Here is a 25,694-nt window from a genome sequence, read left to right as displayed (position 1 = left end):
AACAAGTGGAAGAGCAGAAATTGACCATAGCATCTCTTGCAACAATTGAATAGAAGAGAAGAACGTGGCTGGAGGGTCGAAATTATAATAGATGATACAACTTGTCCATGATGAAACAATATCATGCATGATATGGTAATGCAGTCCTATGATACTTGTACACCACACACCTCTTCCCATTTCGTCTTGCTTGAGCCAATTGCATCATGGACTATCTCAAGGTCCCAGGCGATACAGGTCATCTCCCATGAAGTACTGCCCATCCATGTAAAGAGCAGTGTTAGGTGCATGGTATCCATCCATCACCACGAACTGCATGTCTTCTGATGGTTTCCAGTGCCTCTTCCTCTGATTTATGAACCAGTTGTTGATCTGCTTCAGATCAAGTCCAGTAGCTTCTGCTAACGCCACCTTCTGAGTCTCCTGTTCATGGTTACATCCTGTGAGACATTTGTTCTTGTCGACTGTGCCTCAACCATGAAAGGAGTAGCACTTACCGAAGGATATGGCCACTTGTAATGCAGCTCCCACCAGTTCAGCAACTGCTGCCGAGCGTCCTTCGGCAGCTTCCCTTTCTTCTTCTTCTTGGACAGCTCTTGCCTGAGGCTGCTCAAATATCCACTGTACTTCTTCAGAAGATGGTGCTTCAGCTCTCGGTCTTCAGCAGACGCCACGAGCTCAGGGGGTTCAGCATTGTCAGTGTTTCCATCTTGGTCATCTCCAGAGGAACAAACTCCAAACTTCTCAGCTGTATGATTGCAGTAAAACAAGCAAAGTCATCTAACGAGATAAATCTAACACTTATAAATTTGCTAGGAAAGATCTTCACTTCATCATGCGGAAGCCCAAATATACTGTTCTTGGACTTGAAATAACCTACACCGTGATGAAAACCTTTTCCTCAATGACTGCAGGAAATAACGGGCATTCTGATAAATGCATGAATTTATATGTGATAATATGTACCAATAAGAACCCAAGTTAGAAATGTAAGAAACCTTGATCTGTTGATGTCAAAAATCTTTTGACAGATCAAACCAAAACGATATGTTAATTGTATTTCCAACATCTAAGTGTGAGGGCCAAAACTGAGTGTTAGTAAATGGACATGTGCAAAGTGTATTTTCTTATTTCTTTGGGTTAAAGAACAGAAAATGAGTGGTGTAAATATACTTAACACATCTAATACATATGTAAGAAAAGAATTATGAATATGAAGTATATTAGTTCAAAATTAGGGATATATCCATCAATTAACTATACAGTTCTCATGTATAGCACGCGGTAACTTAGTACACGAAATCAATCTGCCAGGAAACCTTCAAAGGCACCCAATTGAGTGCTCAAGGTTAACTACCAAACTGTGGATTCATGCTAAAACAGATAGGTTGGTATGCATAATCATCAGAGGAATGATCTATTATGGTTTCGAAATGATTTTAGATAATTCTCACCCACCTACAAGAATCATAGTTTTACAAAATGAACTAAAATTCTTCGAAGATTTGTCTCATATTTTGTGCAACAAAATTTCGATAACAGGGTGGTTTTTCATTGACCTATGAGTTGCTCAAACGATCTCTCAAGGAGGAACATCTAGGTTTAGTAAAAGCTGGAACAAGAGGGAGATTTGATGGAGATTCAACCTTCATCTAGCAGAAGGATTATGTGGTCTAATTACTCAAAGCTACAAGTGTCGAACAACCTGTGATCACACACAGCATTTTGAATCTTGACCTCCATGTTGGAGATGGAGGAACAAAGAAAAACAAAATACTACGATACGAGTAAAAAAAATTCTTTCGACTCAAAAAATCTGATGTAGTATTTAAAAACAAGAGGATTGACAAGAACACTTACAAGATACCAAATGCACACACTCTATATATCTTGCTTTATAGGACCTAGTGATAACCACCTTATAACTACTAGATCTAGTTATTGAAATCACCCTATAACTATTAGATCATGATTGAAGTAGTTATTAAAATCACCCCTTGTAACTATTAGATCATGATAACTACTTAGATAACAATAAATCAAATCTAACACTCCAAACTCCAGAACTTGATCTTAATATCCATTGCATGTCCAATAAGAAGGCATTCTGTTGCATTTGCAACGCATTCTACCCACTGTATCTTAAATAAAGACAAGCAACTTTACTATAACGTGTTGTCGCTCCATTTGTAGGACGGAATTCTGAGGAAAAAAGGAAGTACTAGTAAGACAGGTCGTAGAAGTGAAAACCATTGGAAAACAAACAGAAGATTGATTAAAGAAGCATCCTATGCTCGCTATATATTACGGAACATGTACATGGCAAAGTCTAGAGAGAGAGAGAGAGAGAGAGAGAGAGACAAGATGGCTGTAATATAATACGAGGGGGAATGATGGAGCGATTTTTCTCGATGTAGGAGTCAAGGTGCCTCCTTGGAACCCTAAGATCACCCTCGTCAGCACTCAAAAAGCGAGCTTTATGGACACCAATCTCTGTCTTCTCTCATCCTCCGTATCCCTAAATATTCACAAAATATTCTACTACTATTTCGTATGTACAAGTCATATGCAAGAGATCCGCTATATTGGAAGGGAGCCGTCTCTAAAGAAGAAGCAACAGAGATCAAACTATTTAACTGTTTGGAATAGCTACTAACTCACCAATTTAGCTCAAGAACCTTTCTGCTAAAGACCATTATGCTATAGGCTTACAGAGATATTGTAAGACTCTGATAAGAACTGAGAAGAGCTGGTTGACTAATAATTAGATGAGAAACCATAGAAGATCTCTCGTTCCAGTCTTGCGTGAAAGAAGGGATTCTCCTCGTAAGATGCACGTACTTCGCCTTCTGACATACGGCAGAGGTGCACCTCGGCATTGCACCGTTGAAATCTTCGGTCAGTCCGAGGCCTCAGGCTGCTTTAATGCCGCTCATCTTCTCCATGAGGAGAGAGGCTTAACAGGACTGAAATCAAGTAAGCACCAAGTGTGCTGTACCTTCTATTTCATGGTTGTCTCACTTTAGCAAGATTTAAGGAGTGTGACTGTAATGGCGAGGGAAGCAAGAAGAATACAGGTGAACAAGTACCAATAGTAGCAAAGTGGTGCTTGCACTACCAGCGGACGAGATGCGAACGGAGCCGGTGGTGAGGGCAAGGGAATTGAGCTGAGATTCCATCATTCGGAGGAACTCCATGGCCTCTTGCAGTGGCCTCGTTAGCTCTGCCCTGTACTTGATGAGCATCTCATTGTATGCTTCCTGCAAGGAAACATTACTTAGATTTAGGCAACCAGAAATGTTGCAGAGGTCTAAGGATGTTAGTCACCATGAACTGATCGAGCTCCGGATCTGTCGGTGAGTCACGGCAGATAAAATTCGCCCGCTGTCTCATTTCTAACTCTTGAGCCACGGCCGAGAGCCGAGCTACGACCTCGGGCGGAGCTCCGACCTGTACCAAATGGTTAACAAGAGAGTGATCAGAAGTACGTTGTGAGGTTTTTAACTAGAAGTGGAGGTCGTGCCTTTTGGCAGTCAATGTAAGCAGCGAGGAGGCTGGAGTACTGAGGGTGGGAGACGATCTTGGCCTTGATGGCGTCCACATCGCTCGGGGGTAAGTGGGAGAAGGAGGAGGAGGCTCCGTCGTGTGTGGCTTGGAGATGGGAGTTCTGGTTGTAATTGTTGCTGAGGAGGGGTACCGGGCTTGGAATGCAGCGACCTTTAGCATCTCCCGAGGGAAGTCCAACCATTGCAACTGTAGCTGCATCGACTGCAGTTTTTTCTGCAGGAGAGGTGGTGCACATCAAGCCTCCCCATAGATTTGCCCCCAGCTGAGAAAATTCCTCCATTCTCCAGCGAAAAAGGGGCTTAAATTGGGATGAAACTCTGGAAAGAGAAAGTAAAGAGAAGGATGCGAGGAGACAAACCCTAGAGAAGCTTTCTAACAGCTAAAGGGAGAAGAGAGAAGAGGAGTGAAGTGGCCAAACGAGATGGGCAAACCATGAGAGAGGTAGAGAGGAAGAGGAAAGGCATGGAAGTGCAACTGTGAAACCGTGGTGGTTTGCTTGTTTCACGTCAAATCAATGTAGGTGATATAGGTTTGCAGCCGTGGTAGAGACTGAGATATACGACTCAAAACCAAACAGATCTTTACGACAGAAGCAGCAGAGTGGGAGAGAGAGATGAGCGAAGAACCAGGAACAGTTTGCAAGAGCCACAGCAAATCAACACCACGTGTGTGGGTCTCCGACGGGTTTCGTTACATTCCAAGTGGACATCGGTCCCTCTCTCTCTCTATTTCTCTCTCGTTCTTCTTGATCACCTTCGATCATGTCACATTAGCGGCGAACCAAAGCCATGGGCAGCCCCCGCTTCTTCCCTGTCGCCCTGACATATAAAGACATGCTGTTCTTTTGTTCGTCGTTGGAACGCGCGTAACTACGATCGAACGCTGCAAAATGGCCTATGTGTGACCGAGGTGTCACACACGACTCCTCTCTCTCTCTCTCGGAACTTGGCGACTATAACTTCTCTCCTTTCCTTCACATATTACTCCGATCACAAGACATCTCTGTCTTCCGACATGAAATATATAGGGTTTGACATTTGTTTGGACGATGACAACATTTCACTTTTAACACTGATCAGATGTACACCCTCAAAACTTTGATTAGTAGATAAATAAATTATCGTCCATTTTCATTATTCAGCTATATATATATATATATAATGTGATTAGGATTCAGACCACATAAATAATCTCATATTCAGACTGCATGCATTGCAAGGAGTGTTTTATACATGTTTTACATATATAATCTTGTAACTAAAAAATAGCATATGTATATATCACTATAAACTTTAACATAACATTTTTTTATATCCTTACAAATATTAGGATCTTTGGCATATACCGCTCTTATTAACATGCGTAAAACGCTCATATTAGCCATCACTAACTATTGTCATAAGTAAATGGTTTAAAATTTATAGATATATGAAATATAAATATTATCTTAAATATTCTTCATCATCATCACAATCCAGGATAGTTTCATTTGGTATTTTTAAACGATATTAATGTCATGCAAGTAAGTTTCTAATTTTATAATCATGTATATATATATAGTAGGTTTACATTTAAAGAGGTATATACGAAAATTATTCTTTTCAGTAACAAGTGCAAAGTTATCGTGAGCTTCAACTGCAATAGAGAGCGTAGGAATATGGCTGATTGATCGAAGAGGAGGGGACGACAGTTGGCATGGCAAGTCGAAGCTCAAGCAAAGAAGCCTAACCCCTAGTAATGAAGAATACGGAGGAATAGGAAGCTATTGCGTGGGGAATAAAGTTGAAGACATGATGATGTGAAAGCTGCATTCATTTCATATCTGATATGACATCTTGTCTATTCCACAAGCTAAGTCTTGCATCTTTTCTTGAATGGACTGCAAGAGTTGTTCTCCTCCTAATTTTAAGCTGGCAAAGGCTATATGGCTACCTTTCCATTCGTTTACGATGCCTGTAACAGTTCTTCGCATATGTACATGAATGCCTTACTAATCTACACGCTTTAATTTTCCTCTTACTGTCTTTTCCTTCTCATTACTATCGAAAAGATGGGATTTGTAGGGGTACATTAGAAGAGAGGAAGAAGATGATGGTTTCAGTCAATTTTCTTATTCAGTCTTTAATTACACTAGTCTCTCTTTTTTTTTCTTCAAAATTCCACTAATTGAAAACTCTAATTAGCAGCCTTTATTTCCAAAACTACTCATAATATTTCAAGATATTTACATTAATATTAAATAAAATACATTAACATCTATTGTTGTCGCAAAGTTTGGTACGTATAAGAAAGGAAGCTTACAAGTGGGAGGAGCTTCTCTACTTATCTTTTGAGGATTTGCTTAGGTCAGGAGTTACTTGGAAGGTCGATCGTCAATCTGATTTATCAAGACTATCCAATTTAATCTATATCATGATTCTTATAGCACTTGGGAAATCGATCTGACCCTATCGATCTTAAAGGAGAGTGACCTATGCATCTCCTGCAAGAAAAGACCCATCATATGCATGAACTTATCCGGTGGAAAATTAAATCACGTATTATCCAATATAGGTGGCTGCCGAATGTGATCAAACACGTGGTCATGAGAAAGAAAAAGCTGCGTCGTAGTTGAATACTTTCTTCCATCAACATTTTATTGATTGTTAACCGTAATCAAAATCTAATTATATTTATAATATATCTTATCTAATAAGATAAATCATATAATCTAACATTCTTTCACTTGATCAATTAATTATAAGATATAAAATAAATTTTAAATAAAAATAAAAATTTATATAAAATTTTTTATTTAATTGAATTTTAAAATTTTTTAAAAATATTTTATATATGTATACGAATTTTATGTAACAAGCAAGTCCAAAAAATATAATAATACCACATTAAATCTAACGACTATTGTGAGTATAATTTTAAAAAAATAAAAAATAATTATATGAACAAATCATAACTCAATAAGCATAATGATTGACCTACTAATCAAAACTTATCATAAATAAATATTTTACTTGAAACATATAAAATGTTAATGCATTATAGTAATTTTAGTAGTACCAAAAAAATACTCTATTTATAATATTATTGATATATAAAAATATAATATTTTTTATACCATGTTATAGTATTTTCGATAATATCAGAAAAAACTATAACACACTATAAAAATATTATAATATAATTTTTTTAGAATGATTAGAAACAATATAATACTATACAAAAATATTATAAACATATGAAAACATTATAACAGATTATGAAATTATTGTATTATTTTTTTTTTTTTACTATTTATAATATTTTTCTAATATTATAATTTGCTTATTATCATATTACACACAAAAGCCCATTTAGCACAGGCTCTCGTTTTACAAAGGTCGTCGCCAATCGAATCGTTCTCTTCATCCAATCCCTTCGTTTCGAAAGCTATCAATCCTCAAACTGGGGGTTTCCACTTTGCGTTGCGGCTTCGGGGAATAATCAGAAGGAAGAAATGAGCCACGGCGACGGGAAGGGCGACCAGAATCTGCGGCAGGAGAAGGCAGGCGGAGGCACCGAATGGGGGATGCTTCTCTTCGGATTACTTGGTACCACGTTCTCGGTAAAACTCATGTTTCCCCTCCTCCTCCTCTCTCTTTTTCACTCTTGATTCGCGGTTTATTCTGTGTTTTTGGCGTGTTGGGGGGTTCTGGAGATTTCTCGTTACTAGAATTATCAATGAAAGTTCTTTGATCAAGCTTTCTTTTTGTGGGTCTTGACACGGTATCCACCTTCTCAATGAATTGGCAGGTTTATCGGCTGTGGAGAACTATTAATTTGTTCTACACTCAGGTAAACTTAGTTCCTGCCCTTAGTTTATCGCAGGATGCGGCTGCTCATTATTTTAAATTGTAACTCATTTTTACCATCTTTTACTGTTCTAGGCATTCCTTTTCTGATAGATACATTTTTCACAAGCAATTTTGTGTTAAATGATGTTCTAGAAGATATAGAAGATTTCCTCAAAGAACGTAGTGCAGCCAACATGTTAACATTTCATTTTTTTAGTTGATTTAGAAGAATTACAGCCTTGTGGATGCCAAACCAAAAATATATTGGCTTTAATGCATAATCAAATTTGATGGAAGCATTTTTTATATTCATTTATTATGTGAAGCATTTTTACATAAATTTACCTTGTTGCGTCTTGTTACTTTGAACAACTACTTAGAATGAATAACAACACTAATAATACTTTCGTGTTTAATATCTCATCACATTAGTTGGTAATAATTGGTTGCTATCTAGTTGAACAAAAAAATTTAAATGCAACAATTTATATGATGCATTTAAACCTTGCAATATCAATATGTATTTATAACATTTTAAGTGGAGCAACAATTGTTCTAACAGCTGAATATCAAGAGGAAGTGTGCTTTCTGCAGTGTAGAAGGATTATATAATAACAAACTGATAGCTCATTTGATTATAATTTTTTTGTCTCTGAGATGAATGCCAAAAGAATGAACAAAAGCTAAGCCAAAATTGGAATGTCATATATGAGATTAGGATATCAGCTCATATCATCATTGATTGACTTAGTAGTCTATTCCATATATAAGGTTGATTCTATTGGAAAAAGAATTAAGTTGATTAGGTTGATTCCATTGAATCCAATAGGGATATACAGCTTTCAGATATTTTTTTTTGAACTTTTGACCTAGTCATTGTTTCTTCGGTTGTGGCAGAATCTTGGTAATTCTTGAAGAAAATAGTTATAAAATTTGAAGAAAAGTAAAGAATTCACTTGGAAGAATATTACCAAATGAGTTCATTGTCTTTAGGCTGAAAACTCAGAGAATTAATAAAAGAATATTATAGAGGTATCTAGGTCCATAGCTTCTTCATATGAAAGCTATCAAGATTATATAAAAGCTGGCCCAAACCCAGTGCATGAGACTCATGCCAATGCAAGATATACGGAGCGTTGGTGAACAAAATCTTGCTTCTTCAAGAGATTGTCTATTTATCTAATATATTAGTTGTTCATACTTTTATATCGGTTACATATTAAAATTAATAATTAAAAAACACCAACTTTATAGGATCAACTTACTTGTTTATGTGCAAAACTTTATAATGTAGTTCAAAACCAAAGCATTAGATAAGATAGTTAAAAGGTTTCGTACTGTGTAGTAACTTTTTTTATTTTGGTATTCCTTATGGTGCATTTGTATTCTGTTGTAAATTAATCCCTTACCTATAGATAAAGCTGACCAAAAATCTTGTGTGTATTTGTCAGTTTTGCCAAACCCAGTGAAACTGACCCAGGCTCCAGCTCATTGAGGTTGGAGTGCTCAGACAGTCAATCCATTCTGGCCAAGACTTCACAACTCATGTTGTATACCTCCAGTTTGTTTTATGTTTTCATCATAATTGCTGTGGCTGCATTACCCAAAGTCATTATACTACAAACAGAACCTAACCAAGGAGGTACCAAAGGGGAGGGGTATACACTAAATTACAGCATATGAAGTGCATCATGACAAATGAGAAATTTTTGGTTGCTAGAAGATGCACACCTTTTTATTTAATTGATCCATAGAGATCCTTGTATGAACCAAGATTCATGTCTAGTAAGCTTCAAGACTTGGTTATACCAGAAACAGCTGCTTTATAATTTCGTTAGGTTCTCGCTAAATTCTAGAATGTTCTTTCATGAAATTACTTATAATCATCAACTAGCAGTGTTGACTGTTCTTTCTAGAGGCTGATACCTTATCGTGTTCTCAGCTTTTTGACCAATGAGCTGATGCAAAAGCAGATGTCAGCTTTGGTATTGTTTCCTATTTGTCCAGAAGAATCGATTATTGCAGCATAGGCACCAAACTGTTGCCCATGCTGATCAAATTTCTCAACCTTTTTGTAGGATGACTCTCAGATTATGCCTGTGCCCTGTGGTTTAAGCCATTGTTGTATGTGCTGGATGGTGAAGACTACTTAGGTTGCTTGCTTCTATAAGCTTGGAGTTGAGTCTATATGAAGATGATTCATTAGCTTTTAGATTTATCTAAATGTATTCCAACATGTGATTTTATGGAATTTAAATATCTGCTCATAAGCATGCATTCTGTCCACTGGCAAATTCAAACAATCTTTACTAACAGTGCGGATTTCTTTATTGTTTTTCTTACGAGTTTTTGTGGTTATTTTCACTTCATCAGTTCAACAGATCACAATCAAGTTCGTCATGGTGGAAGACAACTAATAATTCAAATTTTGGAGGTTTTAGGGATTCAGCTTGGAGAAGATACAATCGTAGAATGGAGGAGGAATATGAGAAGGAAAAGGAGAGAGTGGTAAGTTCACTACATGATTTGCTAATGTTGATCAAAGCTTCCTATTGAATATAGTTATTTTAATTAAAATTCTTCACAAATAATAACCTAAGTCACTGTAATCGTAACTGTTTACTTCTTTCTAACAGCCAATTGACTTGTGCTTACCACCATGTTATTTTCAAATTTCTCTTGGTGTGCTCAGCTTGGACACGTTCTTGTCTGTTTCTAGAAGATAATTAAAAACTAAAGCTGAAATATTGATTCATTTTATTCTGGACCATCAAAAATTGCTTTTATAAATTTTTTTTCCAAAACGCTTCCTTTTGAAAGCTCAAATGATTGATTTTTTTATTACATACTTTGAGATTAAATAAGATGAATGTTTTTATACCTTACTTGCCCGACTAAGTTCAATACAAGGTTCTAACCTATATACTTTTAATGTATCTGAAGCAAGTGCAAACACAAATAAAAATGATAAATGAATTTTTTTTTTTTTTGTAATGCAAACACAAAGATAGGTGGATATAATATAGGGTTAAGGTCCATCTTAGCCCCTGTGGTTTTAGCTATGGACCACTTAAGCTCTTATAATTTACTCGTGTCTAAAATAACATTTATATTTTAAAAAACGTAGCATATAAGCCCCTCCCGTCAAATCTGAGTTAATAGACGTTAGAGTCTGCTTACGTGGCATGTTGACTTGTAATGAACCATTAATATAATTTCATGTGTAATTTAAGTTTAAAAAATGGTTAAGGTCCATTTTAACCCTTGTGGTTTTGGCTATGGACCACTTAAGCCCTCATGGTTTACTCATGTCTAAAATAACTCATACATTTTAAAAACATAGCATATAAGCGTCCCTCCTGTCAAGTCTGAATTAATAGATGTTAGAGTCTGCTTACGTGGTATACTGACTCATAATAAACTATTAATATAATGACACGTGTAGTTTAAGTTTAAAAAAGAGTTAAGGTCTATCTTGTCGAGGAAAAGGAAGCGGCGGAGGCAATAGCTGCAGATGAAGGAGAAGTCGAATGCGGAGGTGATGGAGAGCTGGATCATCATGTCGTAGGTGCGGCGGGTGGGGGCGCAGGAGAGGACGAAGTGAGAGGCGGTGGAGACGACAATGCTTAGGAGGCGGAAGAGGGACCAGGAGACCACTACCTGTCTAGCGTCGGACTGGTCGATGCACATTCACTTGAGATAGGATCGGAAGATCCTAAGCTTGTCGTTAATGAGGGAGAGGCTGTGTGCGTGCGATGCCCTGCTAGGCAGCAGCGGCTCAATGCTGCTACTGGTGGTCGCTTCCACGACGATGCCTCTTCCCACCATTGATGGTGATCTCAAATTTTTTTTTTAAACTTAAATTATATATGTCATTATATTAATGGTTTATTATGAGTCAGTATTCCATGTAAGCAGACTATAACGTTTGTTAACTCAGACTTGATGGGAGGAGCTTATATGCTATGTTTTTAAAAATATAAGAGTTATTTTAGACAGTAATAAACCATAGGGGTTTAAGTGGGCTATGGCCAGAACCACAGGGGCTAAAATGGACCTTAATTCTTTTCTATACTTAAATTACATGTGATATTATATTAATGGTTTATTGTGAATCAGTATGTCACGTAAGCAAACTCAAACATCTGTTAACTCAGACTTTATGGGAGAGGCTTATATGCTATGTTTTTTAAAATATAGGGGTTATTTTAGACGAGTAAATTATAAGGGCTTAAGGGGTCCATGGCTAAAACCACAGGGGCTAAAATGGACCTTAATCCTATAAAATATATAGGGATCTTGCACCGTGTATGGCGGTGCTGATAACTGATGGATTATCACCCTTGCTTGAGCCTTTATTGTCTTCTTGGGTTCTCACAAAGTAACTTATTCATAAAGAGAGAATTTCGTAGTCCATTATATGTAGTTCAATTTACTACATACGCAAAATGCTAGTCTTCTAGTTGCTACCTGTGCCAAATTTGATAAGGTATTCGCTGTATCACTTTATCCTACATAATTTTAGAGATCCATAGGAAAGTGTGAGGGATAAGCCTATTCTTTTTTTCAGAAAAGGACAAGCCTGCTCTTGATATGATATAAGAAGGATCAGATGTGAGTCCGAAATCTGAAAATGGAATTTATGTCAACCTCACTCTATATTTGCTGAATGTCCTGTTACTGGTTTTTTAAAGATTCAGAAAGAAAAATCTGCCTCCTACTTGCTACTTGTTTATGATAAGTTGGTTGCTTGAGTAAAGAAAACTACATATGTCCACACTACACAAGGGAGGGAGGAAAAATCTTGATTCGTGCTGATGTCTTGAGTTTGTTACGATGAAGTCAAAGCTTTCATAATGAACACGCTGAAGGATGTAGCTTTTCTTTTTGAGGTCATCTCTAGACCTTGCCTTCACTTGCTGTTACCTTTGACACAAGGTCCATCTGCACATGTATCGAATTAAGGATGATAAGAATAACTCTTTTTTAGTTTAACATTGCATCATTTAGTAACTCTGAATGATATTGGTGGTCCTTCGTACTATCAGCTAACTTGTCAGGTATACTAACTGGAACATGAGCATAGTAAGATGTTATTATTCATGCATCATCATTTTCATAGTATGTAGATAAGTAATGATTCATATATTTTAACTCTGTGTAGGAGCGTATTAGGCGCATGCAAAATATATTTTATAGAGAGAGAGATAAATATAAGAGGAGCTATGAGAATTGGAGGCACAGTGGTGATGGTGCACATGAATATACTCGACATGATTATTGGAATCATAAGACCGATACAGATACATCTTATGGATATCAAAGGACTCATTACAAAATCAGTTCTAGCCACAGTGGAAACAATTCAATGTCACACCATTACTCAGTCTTGGGCCTTGACTGGTATTAATTTTTAGTATTTTAACTCTTGCACATTTATCCTTACTTTATTTATCTTTCTTTCTGTGAACATTGTTTTTCCTAGTTTATATCAAACAGACTTCTTGCATGTGAAGTTGAATTTAGACTTATTAATTATGGTGAATTTTTTCTTCATTTTGGGTAAAGTTTCCAAAGTATGTGAAGGAGCTGACTTGTTACAATTTTCATGGTTTGAACATTTTGTCGGAAGGGATGACCAGCTAAGAAATGTCTCTGATAAATCCATTATTCTATCTAAACCATTGTAAGAGGGAATATAATTGCAGTATCCTTATTTCTCTGGATTAGAAGCTAAGACAAGTCATGACCCATGCAAATACAGCTGAACAGATATAAATTGGACACGCTAGAACTAAATGAACCTTCAGAACATGTCAGAATTGGTTGTACTTGTTCATTGGATTCCTTTAATAGTTTTGTCGTCATTCTTTTCTAGGTTCTATGGCTGGTAGGTATATTTTATTTGTGGCATCGTCAAGATTTTCTTGCATGTTTTGTAATAGTGATATGCAATCTAGACACCCGAGGATACTATTAGTGATTGTTGGTTCTTTCAAGAAAGATAGTAGTAGAATATAATGTAAAGATATTAGATTCTTGATGAGAAACCAATATTATATTTTCATTTGCCGAAGTTTTCATTTCATGCTGCCTTTTTTAGGTCTAGACCAGAACCATATTCGGATGCTGAGATTAAGGTACTTCCTTATCTGATTTTATTTTTTGTGGCTCCTGGTCTATCTTTTCAGTCACATAGTAATTTGCATGATATCAATAGTATTATGGTTTAGAACTTGGAAATAAGCACCATCATTTTGATTAAGGATCTACAGTGGTGTTTTCTCTTTCTAATGACATGATGCTTACAGACTTACGACAAAACTGCACTAGTTATCATCACAAGTAAACTGGCATATAACTACTATACATAATTGGATCTCATTCAGAGACCTTGTCCCATGTGAACACATGACAGCCAACAGAAATCACCTTGGATGTTATCGAATTATTCATGTCTTTAGTTGAATAACCAATAGTGTGTAGATGTGGATACTGTATTCATGCGTGGAGATCAACTAAAGACAATATGAACTTAAGCTGTTCTGTTTCGTACTTTCACGATGCAACATTTGTTTAACTTTGTCCCAAAATTTGTGAAAAATTACCTTTCTAATTTCACCACCCTACTTTTTAATCCAATAACACCTGTGATAATGACAACTATTAAATAGCTAGTTTAAAGGCATCAGATACTGCATAGCTAGTCTAAAACTGTAAACTAATGATCCTTTGCCTGGCACAGTCCTGTCAGTACTAGGTACTAGGTAGTTTTGCAGTTGTTTTCTAGTTAAAAAAGTTGTATGTCTGTATTATCGGGGAGTCTAATTCAGATTGTATGGTCACATGATAATGATTATGGCATACTATCCAAGTACCATATTACGTTTCTTCTCTATTTGTTGCAGAGAGCTTTCAGAGCAAAAGCAATAAAGTACCACCCTGATCAAAACCAAGATATTAGAGGTTATTACTTGCTTATGGGAATACTACTTGTCTAAAAACTTATTTTTGTCTCTTTGACGAAATAAAAGGCTTCATTCTTTTTCTGCAGAAGCTGCTGAGGCAAAGTTTAAAGAACTGATGACGTCCTACGAAGCTATAAAGACGGAGAGGCAAAATGGGAGTCCAAAGTGAGGTGCAATTTCAAGCCAGTAATGATCAACACTACCAAAATTCTGGAGCGTGCTGGTTTTATAAGCAAATTCTTCTTTTCTGAAAAGTAAAATTTAGAAGCTTAAATCAGTCCCGAACAAAAAGATACGTCCCTCTTTGGTAGAGGAGAGAATGTTATAAAGTTGATTTGGCAAGTTTCTTTGCCTTAAAAAAGTAGAAGCGGTGGATCTTGCAAAAGCAGTAGCCCTACGAGACGCTCTATTCACGTCCCTGTAAGTGTCGGTGATTTGGATGGCTCCAAAATTCTTCAACAGTTTGTGTTTGTTTTTTTGGGTCCTGTTTTAGTTGGTGTCTAATCTTGAGAGCACATTTCAAATATGCATTTAAGGGCCTAATATATATTTTAAATGTGAATTGATATTTGATATATTTTTTAAATCATATTTTTTTTAGATATTGAATTATAAATACTCAAATGCTGATATTATCATAGGATACTATTAATATTTGAGCAGTTGCTGGATGTTACTGATTTTTTAAAAAAATTTAAAAGTATTTTATGATATTTTTTAATTATATGATTATCATTATATAATAAAAGCTATATAATTTAATGAGAAATCATTTATGTGATGAAATTTTATTTTATTTTTAATATTATTTTAAATATTTTATTAATTATATGTCTGGATAATAAATTTTTTATAAGATTATAATACATTTTATTTATTTTATTTATTAATTTAAATTAAAAATATAGATTTATTTTTGAATAAATATTAGTATGATAAATTTATCATATAAAATTTAACGAATTTTTTAGATAATAAATACTAAAGTAATATATATTTAAAATATATTTTATTTATTTATTATTTGCCAATCGGAGGATTCCATTAACTGTACATTCACTCGCATAGTTCGCCTAAAATTTACTTTGACCGGACCCGTTAGTGTCCAATAACGCGACCGGACGAATCGGACTCCCTACAAAAGGCTTACGCATGCTCGTTCGAGCGACCGCACATCACAACAAAGTGACCCGCCTCGAAACTGGTCATCGAGGAGGATGCCCACCGTGGCCGCTCGATTTTCGTTGTGTGGCCTCATCCGGCGCTCATGGAGGAGCGCCTCGCCGGTCCTCCGCGCCCTGTCTTCCAATGCATCTGGAAACCTATGTCGCGGCGGCCTTCCCCGCTTCCATTCCCCGTCCCTTCCTACCTCCAAGGTGCCTAGTCTCTGATCTGGTAGCCGTGGCTGACGGCATTTCTTATAGACATTTCAGCGAGCAGTTGATGCTCTTGTTACATTATTGATGGGCTTCTCTTTTTTGGGTTCGTGGCAGGGAAATGCTGTACGGATCCAAGGTGACGAGTTCTGGCACATGACGAAGGTGCTACGCCTGGGACCAAATGATAGGTATGCCGGAATAGTATCAGTTTGTATGTGCGCAAAGTGTTTTTAAGTATGCCGGAAAAGATCAAGATGGTATGCTGTTTGGTTAAACAGCATGCTAGTTCTTTTGTAGTGTAGCTCATAGAGTTGGAACTGATACTTCTATTCTTCTAAATAGATACTCATTTTGTGGTTGCTCTACAGTGTCTGTCATAAATTAAGATCTTGATTACATGATAGCTTTCTGTTAGTCTGATTCTAAATGTTCTTGTTGGAGTAAAAGGGTAACTTTTGGTTCTTATGTCGCATTTAATGTCCCTTTTTTCCTCTTCTTTTATAATACGCAAGGGTGGAACTCTTTGATGGTAAAGGTGGTCTGGTTGAAGGCTGCATACAGAGTGTAAGTCGGACTGGATTAGATATAATTGCTCTACAGGAACCCCAAGTCGTTGATCCTCAGGGTGTTCAGTGGCATATATATGCAGCTTTTGGTAGGTCTTATTGATCAATTTGAGTTATCATTCTTATGTGTGTCTATTTAAATATGCTAAGCTGCAATTGTTTCAGGAACCTTGAAAGGTGGTCGGGCAGATTGGCTGGTTGAGAAATGCACTGTATGTTCTCTTCTGCTTGTGGGAATTCCAAGTTCTTGTTGAGTATTACAGGTACATTGGCTTATGTTCTCTGTTACCTTATGTTAAGGAACTGGGAGCGAGCAGTGTAACCCCCCTTTTGACAGAGCGATCTCATACGATTACAGAAAATCGGGTAGAAAGGTTGGAACGTGTTGTATTAGCTGCTGTTAAGCAATGTAATGATTTCTTGGGTTTGCATGTTGCTATATCTTTTCTGTTTCTTTTACATGTCAATGAAATGATTAGAATATCTTAGAATTGTGAAGCAGATATTTTAATTCTAATCCCTTTACTCAGCAGGATATGCTGTCTTTGTTTTTTCTTTTTCAATAGGTCAGAGACTACATCAAATGACTTTAAATCCTCCTAAGAAATTTCAGAAACTTTTACCGATGGTAAGTTCCTTTCCTTTTGAAGTCCAGAGATGGATTCTTTCCCATTGTACAATTCTCCTTCTACCTAACTCGGATGACAATGGCCTGCATGAGATAAGATACAATAAATAGTCTCTTGGCTCAAATGAGGACATTTATGTGTGCTTTTCCTTTACGTATTTGCTACTAAGGTAGACTGGTCTAATTATCCTTGTCTTGGACCATTTTATGGTTGGGATCTTTTCTAGCATAGTGCAAATTGGACTTAAACCTACAACATATTTCCAAAAAATAGAGGGTGAGAATAATTTATAGAAAATGTGGTTCAATTTCATGTTGTCTAATGAGAAGTTATAACATGTCTGTGGACTATGTAAATCAATGGAGTCTTCAATGGCATTGGAGTCACAATTAGAAATGAAGAAACTTAATCTAAGATTAAATGTGTAAGTGTTCCTAGTTGGAGCCACAGTTATAATTTTAGATTACCATTGTTGATTATTTATTCAGTATTAAAGATTTTTGAAATTTGATCACTCATGACAGTTCTCAGAAAAGGATAGTAATGATGATAGCTAGTCTATAAATTTTGATTTTAAAATCAGATTTGATGACCTTATGATGTCTTATGCAATCTCAATGTGTAATTTTTCAAGGAGTATCAAGATCTCACAGTAAAGCCAGAGGTTAAACATATATGCTTATGATATGCTGCTTCAACTCTCTTTTTTTTGCAGTACTAGGTTGCTCAATGCTGTTTTCTTCAGTAAATAGTTGAACATTGCTTCAGTTTCTGTCCAGTTATGCCTCTTCTTGATATGCTGTATAGGTTTCAAATTCAAAGTTCGCCTTTCTAGCTGTAGCAGAAGCAACTCCTCTAATGAATGTCCTATCCGAGTCAACTGTAGAAGACAGTGGACTTCTGATTGTTGGTCCAGAAGGGGGTTAGTAGTTCTTTCACTTCCTTGATACAAAACCTCCAATATGCCAGCCATGAATTACCCTTGCCCCACATCTCTCACAACCATATAATGCAAAAGAATATAATAATTATTGATGGGGATAGTCAGCATGAAGCAAATACATAGTTTGAGAATGAAAGCCAGTGGACATATTCCATTAAACAATTTGCAGTTTGGTTTTACAGGGATAACAGAGATTTAAAATTTTATGCTGCATTTCCAATTCTTTTCGATTTTAAAATGAGTCTAACTACACTAAGGAGATGAGTCTATTTATTCACAATTTTTCTATGAGCCAACTTAATGACATTTGGTTTATAAAACTCTTTCCTCCTTTTGGCAATTGAAACAAGTTGTCTTTAAGACATTAGCCTGTATTTTAGATGTAATGTTCATTGTTGTTGTGTGTCCTAATAAACACATATTGCAATTGCTTCTTATTTTCATCTCAGCATTTATCCATATCTCTTCTTCTTTATTAGTATATTTGAATCTTTTGTCCACCTCAATCTAAATTGCCTTCGTATGTTTAGGGTAGGTTTGAACAGTCAAACACTATCTTTCTTCTGCCATATGCTTTTGTTGCCAATCCTAGGACCTTAATAGTTAAGATAAAATACAAAAGTTGTCTAATTGTGAAGGAAGAAATGATTGACTAAGGTTGATAGGCTTATTTCTAGTTGGCATTTCATAGCTTCACGCAATACAGTAGAACGTTCTATTAAATATTGTTAACTAAGACTTATCTAGACAATTTTGGTAATTGCTTTTTCCAGACTTCACGAATGAAGAGGTGAAACTATTGATAGAAGCAGGTGCTACTGCTGTTGGCCTTGGTCCATGCCGGCTACGAGTTGAGACAGCTACTGTTGCACTCCTATCGACTCTTATGCTGTGGTCTGATGCACAAAAACTTCAATTTCCCTTGCAGTGGTAAGAAATTTCTGTCCATATCTTTCATATGCTATGAGACACGACTATAATATTAAGTTCTATTATACGTTGTTGCAGAACTTTTAGGTGGTGACTTCGTCTGATGATCTATTCATCATGAATAGGTGCAATCAAGTCGACCCTTTTGCACCATGCACAAAATGCCTCATCAGATCCTGATTAATGTGGGTAGTCTGCCATAAAAAGCTGCAGCTAAGCAAGCTGTGACATACAAAGGTTACCAAAATTGAATTTTGAGTAGATGTTTACTCGTGTTATTGAAAAAAATATGGTCTCTATTAAGTCGTTGATTAATGCATTATTGCACAATATGGTCACAAATCATACGTATCAATATCATGTATGAAATATGCAAATATATATATATATATATATGATGAATTTGGTTGGTATCATTACAAATATGTATCAAACTTAGAAGTATTCTTGGTCTCTTTTTTCTTGGAAAGCTTCAATAAAAGAAAATTTTTAATTCCATGGTGAGACTCTCTCTCTTAAGGATATTGCAAACGAGGATATGATATAAAATTGGATTGCCTTGAAGATATTATAAATCAAGGATAAGATAGAAACCTTGATTGTAGTTGAATTAATCTTAAATGTACACAATATTCTCCTCAATCCCCGATCAATTAATCCGTTCTACTTGAGAGACAAGAATAGATCTAATAACCGTGTGCGTTTAGCATGACAACGGTAATTAAAACGCTAACAAATCCATCCACCATTATGGACATGATCTATGGCGTTTTTTGGAACCCATCCTCGTCATAGCCAGCACACGAAGCCAGAGAAAAGGAAACAAATCATTGCCTTGTTTCTTATAATCCTAGCATATGTAATAGTAAATATATAAGAGAGAGAGAGAGAGAGAGAGAGAGAGAGGGTGACATGGGTGATCAACTGGTGGTGCTGTTAGATAAGTTGAAATCGAAGATGATCAAATCGGCGAAGAAGAAGAAGAAGCCAAAGGAGTACGCGAGGCTAGAGAAGAGCACGAGCGTTAGGATGGAGATCAAGAGCGTCAAAGCCCGTCAGATCATCACCAGAACGCTCAAAGCCGCCGACGAACCTGGCAAAATCTCCATCTCCTCCTAAATCCTACAGACGTTCATTTCTTCTTCTTGTTCTTTGTCCACAGACACTACTCAATCATACATCTGGAATGACAACCCTAAACTCTCTCTCTCTCTCTCTCTCTCTCTCTCTTGTGGAATTCATGGAACAGTCGTCACTCCTATATTCCTCCATAATGTACAGGAAAGCAGAAGTAGATTGTTATCTGCATTGAGGAATATGGACACGAGTGAAGGTTTTCATATGAAGAAATGAACTACGTCAAAATAATTACTAGGTCAAAATAATTTGTCCTACCGCTCATAGGTCCACTGCCACCCGTAACTCCTCCTTCCCCAAGTCCACCGCTCCGTCGCGTCCATGCGCAGACTGTCGCTCTCCGGCGTGAACGAGTGGGCCAGACTCCCCAGCACCCAGTCGAAGGTCTTGTAATCGCCGTGGTTGCTGCTGTAAAACCCCACCATGATGTCCGCCACTTCGTACTCCGCCAACTCCACGAACCTCACCTCCTCTGCTCGCCCGCCGCACTTGCTCATCCACTGATAGGTCCACCGCTAGCTAAAACTCCTCCTTCCCGAAGTCCACCACCCGCGGCTCCGCCGCGTCCAGGTGTAGACTGCCGCTCTCCGACGAGAACGCGTGGGCCAGGAGCCCCAGCACCCCATCAAAGGGCTTGCCGTCGTCATGGTCGCCGTTGTAAAACCCCACCTTGAAGTCTGCCACTTGGTACTTCGTCGATTCCACGAATCGCACCTCCTCCCCTCCTATGCTGCGGTGGGTGGCGAGCGAGCAAGTTAGAAAGATTTTAGGTTTACGTGCAAATGCATAGGTGTTGTCTAAACCATATTTCCTGACGAAATCTTTTGCGGCAAAACAATCTTTGTCCCTTCTTTGCAACAAACACATAGTGAACGCTTTCCTTTTTCTTTTTCTTTTTTTTTTGAATATAAATGGCATGATAAATAATTGAAAACACCATAAATTCTGTGACAGTGTCCCTCAAAGAGTTCGCTCGTTAATTAATCATCCAACTCGTATTGTTCTGCGTACACCAAACATCCCGATCGCCCTCAACTCAGTCGATTACATGAAAACAACAAGGCAGCACGAATTCTCAAGTCCGGAACACACACAACGATCAGCCTCGAATCACAGGAAGAGGGCTCCCGCTTTGCAGCAGTCATAAGCGCCATCGCATGTAGATCTCATGCGGCGGCTCGTAGTTGCTCCACCGGCATCTCGAATTCTTGGCCCACCGACCCACCATAGGCTTGTCCGGTGCCACCGCTGCTTCCGCCGCTGTTGCTCCCCCGGTATGCCCCCGACTGCTCCAATTCCAGCGGCGCCTGCTCCGACACCCGCCACACTTTCACCGACTTGTCGAGGCTGCCGCTGTACACGATCCACCTCGCGGCGGCGTAGCTGCCACCGTTCTCCTCGCTGCCGGCTTCCGTCTCCATCGCGAGGCACTTGACGGGGCTGGAGTGTCCGCTGAGCACAGACAGGCAGGTGTGTGCCGCGCCCTCGCGCCTCCACACGCAGATGGTCTTGTCCGCGGAGCCGCTCAGCAGGAGGCTCCCGGCCGCGGAAAGGCACAGCACTGCCATCTTGTGGCCTCGGAGTACCCCGCCGTGGGTCGGGTGGTGCTCCCCCTCCCAGAAATTGACGAGTCCATCTGAAGAGCCGCAGTAGACGATGGGCGCCGTGGGACTGACTACCAGCGAATTAACGGCGAACTCCTGCTTGAGGAGAGTCTCCACTAGCGTGTGCTTGGTGCCCTTCCCGTGCTTCTCCCTTCGCCACATCTTGACGGTGCCGTCAGCGGACCCGGTGAAGACGAGCCCGTCGAAGGCGGCCACTACGGAGTTAACGGCGTCGTCGTGGGCAACGACGGACTCCAGGCATTTGGAGTCGGAGATCCGCCACGCCTTGAAGGTCTTGTCCCAGGATCCGGAGTAAAGCAACCCCTGTTCCTCGTTTAGGCTGAGGCACGAGATGGCGTCGGAGTGGCGAATCCAGAGCGCACTGCGGTTGCGGCGGATCTCGACGTAGTTGGACGGGTTGAGAGAGCTCCGGAGGACGTCCTTGAGCCTGGGAAGAGTTCCGATCCTCTTGTGCACGGTGGCGTCCTTCGGGGACACCCTCCACGACCGGATCCTGCCATCCTGGTGTCCGGTGAATAAGCGGTCGGCCGCGATGACGATGGCCTTGACAAGCCCGCTGCTAGACTTGAACCCGGCGAAGTCCTTCTGGTTCTTCCACACGCGGATGTTCTTGCTATCGGAGCCCGTGTAGAGGAGGTCGCCGATGGCGGCGAGCGAGTAGATATGGCCCTCCTCCCGCACCAGGGAGCCTATGAGCCCCGTGCAGGGAAGCGCGGCGGCGTCAGCGGAGGCGGGGTCGCAGGGCGGATAAGGGGCGCTCTGATGCCAGGGGGACATGACGAAGGGGGAGCTGTCACCACTCGCGGCCGTGGGGTGGTCCGAGTAGTACCCGGAGCTGGCGGTGGCCGAGGAGCTGCTGTGCCGCGCGTAGTAGTCATCGTCAGCTGACGAATGGTGAATGAGCGGGTCCGAGTGCGGCATCGGCACGTTGGCGTGCATGGCTCCGTGCCCACTGCCACCGCTGCTGTCTTTTCCCTCCCCCATCAAGGGGAGAATGGCCGATGAACAAGTAAAGCTTTGGACGAGAAGAATGTATGAAGAAGAAATACGAAGAGAAGAGCAGCAGGCGGAGGCTGGGAGGAGCAAAGGTTGGAGAAGGGGGACGGGGTGTATATATAAATAAGAGAAAGGGAATAGGAAGGCAAAACATGACTGCGCCAACCTGCCGGAACGAGAGAGCGCAACGGAAGGGAAGATCCGCGGGGAATGCGCACGGCCGCAAAGGGGGGACGATGGGAACGTAGCCTGGCGTTCACTTCGTTCGCGGCCTTCACCACCCGTCCTTCCCATGCTTGAGAATTGGTCAACCAAAATTAGTGATGCACCGCTGGTTATACGTAGATTTTGTTGGGACAAAATTTATCAAAATATTATAAAAATATTTGAAATGCATTAAAGATCCATAAAAGGATAAATCAAATTAACTACTAGTTCTTAGATACATTAAAGACTCTTTTGATAAAGAATGGTTCATATTAAATGTAATGAATATAGTGTTTTGAGAACTATATAAACCTCATCTAACATAGAGAATTTTTTAGTAAAACATAGAATATTTTTTCTTGTTCTACTCTTCGATTGTATTGTAGCTCTATCTTTTCTCTCTATCTAATTCAATATTTAGTATCAAAGTCAAGTTAAACTATGGTCTTTTCCTCGAACATCATCCAACTCCAAATCTCTAGATTAATAAAAAAAAATATGATATATAGTGTATCGAAATGAAGGTCTCTATGAAAGTTTATAGAAGATAAATTTATTGAACTAAGTTCAATTGAAGGAGCAATGAATACAGAAGGAAGAAAATAACTTAAAGATAAAAGGAAGAACAAGAAAAAAAACTTTATTTATGATTTACCAAGGGCTTAATGCTATAATATTTGAAATCATTGCTCCAACAAATACTTGGGAAATGCTTCAAAAAGTATTTAATAAAGTGTATACGGTAAAAATGCTTCATCTATAAGTTCTATGAGCTGAGTTTGAAAAATTATAATAAGATACTCATGGTTTTACTTCTTAAAAATCATTTCTACTATTAATCAAATGAGACGAAATAGGAAACAAATAAGTGATCAAAGATTAATAAAAAAATACTAAGATATCTAGATCCAAAGTTTGATTTTATTTTTGTAATGATTGAATAATCTAAAGATTTAGAATAAATATATTTAGAATAACTAATAGGTTCTCTTCAAATTCATAAATAAAGGCTTACAAAAAGATGATAAGAAAAATCTATAAAGTAAGCATCACAAACTAAGCTTACTCTTGAAAATAAAAGTGAATCAAAATATAAAAGAAGAAGGTCATGGACAAAGAGGAATATATGACATAAATCAGATCAATCAATAATCTCAAACCAATAAAAGTGAGATCAATCAATAATCTCAAACCAATAAAAGTGATAGAAAAAATTCTAACCAAAGAGATTGAGATTATGGTAGTAGACGTGGCAGAAATTCTAAAAAATTAAAATACAATGTTATGTTTGCAAAAATAGAGATATTACTCCTTTGAATATTATTATAATCATAATAATAAAGGTGATAAATAAATTTTGTTAACAAAGAAAAGAAGAATAAAAATCAAGTTTTTCTAATGACTTATAATAATTTGAAAGAAAATAAGTGTATGACATAATATAGATATATAGAAACTTCAAACCACATGTGTGGTATCAAAGAATTATTTTTTGAAATAGATATAAATTATTCTCACAACATTACATTTAGTGAACCGTCTCAAAAACTAGTAAGCGGTAGAGGTAAATTTTTTTTTAGACTTAATAATGATAAATAAGTATACATTTCAGATATTTATTATGTTCTTGATATGAAAAATAATATTCCAAACTCGGGACAATTACTTAAAAAGTTATGATGAGAAATATGACTCTTTCAATTTGTGACAAGAATAAAACATTAATTTCACATATAAAAATGATAATAAATAAAATATTTTCTCTATATTTATATATATATATTTTTTTATCGATTAAATTATTTTAAAACTAATATTTAAGATAATTCTATATTATAACATCTTATATATGCTCACTTAAATATTGTGATTATGAAACTTCTAAAAAAATATAATATGATGACAAGATTACTAAGAATCGATCATTCATCAAATATAATATATGAGAAGTATGTGTTATGAGCAAGGAAAAAAAAAGTCACTCGTTTTAGTGCATTCAAATATTTGTGGATTTATTAGTCTAGTATTACTTGGAGGAAGTATATATTTTCTTACCTCTTCACTAATGATAATAGGAAAACTTGAGTTTATATGTAAAGATTTTTTTTTAAAAGTGTCGTGGTAAACAGTCTGGAGCAGTGGCCTCGGGGCCGACGCGACTCGGTTCGGGCCCGGAAGGCGAGATCCTCTCGGTGCGGCCCTCGGGTTCACCGAAGGGGTCGGTTACGGCGGTCCGATCAGGACGGGGTCAGTCGTCTCCACCGAAGGGGGCTCCTCGGCCGGGCACGCCCTCCGTCTGCAGTCCTGCACACAGGTCCGGTCGGGAGGCTCGACCCGACCCCTCCGACAATCGAGTCAGTAGATGGTGGAGGGGGTAGAAAGAAGAAGAGTTTGAGGTGTCTCCCTGGTGTGTTCTCTCCTCCGTCCTTCCCCTTCAGTCCCCCCTTGCTCGTTCAGAGCGCGAGGATATTTATAGGGAAGCTTGCTGTTGTTTGATGTGCCCGCTTGCAGGGGCAGACGGTGGCGTCTGACATTGGTTTGGCGTGGCGTGAAGAGCCAAGCCTGAGTGGGCGTTAATGCGCCTCGGGCTGTGTTTCGGTCCGTTTGATCGGGTGTCGTTGCGTCGTCCGAAGCGTGAGGCATCATCTGACGTCAGTTGGGTCTTATCATAATTACTATCCTCATCAAAAAGTAAATTCAAAGATTTTAAGAATTTAGTAGAAAGATAATATGTTATAAGATTAAATATTTAAAAATAAATAGGGATAGTGAATATATATTAAATAAATTTATTTTTTTATAGAAATAATAAAATTTTATATTAATTCACCATGTTGTATACACCTTAACAAAATGATATCAAAAAAATAGGACTATGCTCAATATGATCCGATACATATTAAAAGAAAGAAGAATT

General features: G+C 38.1%; 4 protein-coding genes across 4 annotated transcripts; 2 read left to right on the top strand and 2 right to left on the bottom strand.

Moving 5' to 3' along the window:
• Positions 1–50: 50 nt before the first annotated feature.
• Positions 51–3,446, bottom strand: LOC135672299 (homeobox protein knotted-1-like 6). Its single transcript, XM_065180762.1, has 4 exons — positions 3,328–3,446; positions 3,119–3,260; positions 498–748; positions 51–423 (listed from the first exon to the last, which is right to left on the bottom strand). The coding sequence occupies exons 1-4, from the start codon at positions 3,391–3,393 to the stop codon at positions 217–219; spliced, it is 666 nt and encodes a 221-aa protein (XP_065036834.1). The 5' UTR covers positions 3,394–3,446; the 3' UTR covers positions 51–216.
• Positions 3,447–6,915: 3,469 nt separating this feature from the next.
• On the top strand, positions 6,916–14,940 carry LOC103980199 (uncharacterized). The gene is made up of 7 exons (XM_009396514.3): positions 6,916–7,168; positions 7,357–7,398; positions 9,771–9,905; positions 12,562–12,800; positions 13,501–13,537; positions 14,306–14,363; positions 14,452–14,940. The coding sequence occupies exons 1-7, from the start codon at positions 7,061–7,063 to the stop codon at positions 14,532–14,534; spliced, it is 702 nt and encodes a 233-aa protein (XP_009394789.3). The 5' UTR covers positions 6,916–7,060; the 3' UTR covers positions 14,535–14,940.
• A 580-nt stretch (positions 14,941–15,520) lies between these two features.
• Positions 15,521–19,127, top strand: LOC135672298 (uncharacterized). Its single transcript, XM_065180760.1, has 9 exons — positions 15,521–15,741; positions 15,859–15,932; positions 16,257–16,399; positions 16,476–16,522; positions 16,611–16,719; positions 16,877–16,938; positions 17,747–17,861; positions 18,656–18,812; positions 18,891–19,127. Coding segments are annotated over exons 1-9 (867 nt in total). The 5' UTR covers positions 15,521–15,582; the 3' UTR covers positions 18,892–19,127.
• A 1,765-nt stretch (positions 19,128–20,892) lies between these two features.
• Positions 20,893–22,988, bottom strand: LOC135672297 (protein JINGUBANG-like). The gene has a single exon (XM_065180759.1). It carries the CDS (start codon positions 22,862–22,864, stop codon positions 21,116–21,118), a length of 1,749 nt encoding a protein of 582 aa, XP_065036831.1. The 5' UTR covers positions 22,865–22,988; the 3' UTR covers positions 20,893–21,115.
• Positions 22,989–25,694: the final 2,706 nt, after the last annotated feature.

The sequence above is a fragment of the Musa acuminata genome, chromosome BXJ1-4 (assembly GCF_036884655.1).
Source record: "Musa acuminata AAA Group cultivar baxijiao chromosome BXJ1-4, Cavendish_Baxijiao_AAA, whole genome shotgun sequence".
Taxonomy (NCBI): domain Eukaryota; kingdom Viridiplantae; phylum Streptophyta; class Magnoliopsida; order Zingiberales; family Musaceae; genus Musa; species Musa acuminata.
The sequence above is the reverse complement of the archived record's forward strand: the minus strand, read 5'-3'. Positions and strand labels throughout refer to the sequence as shown.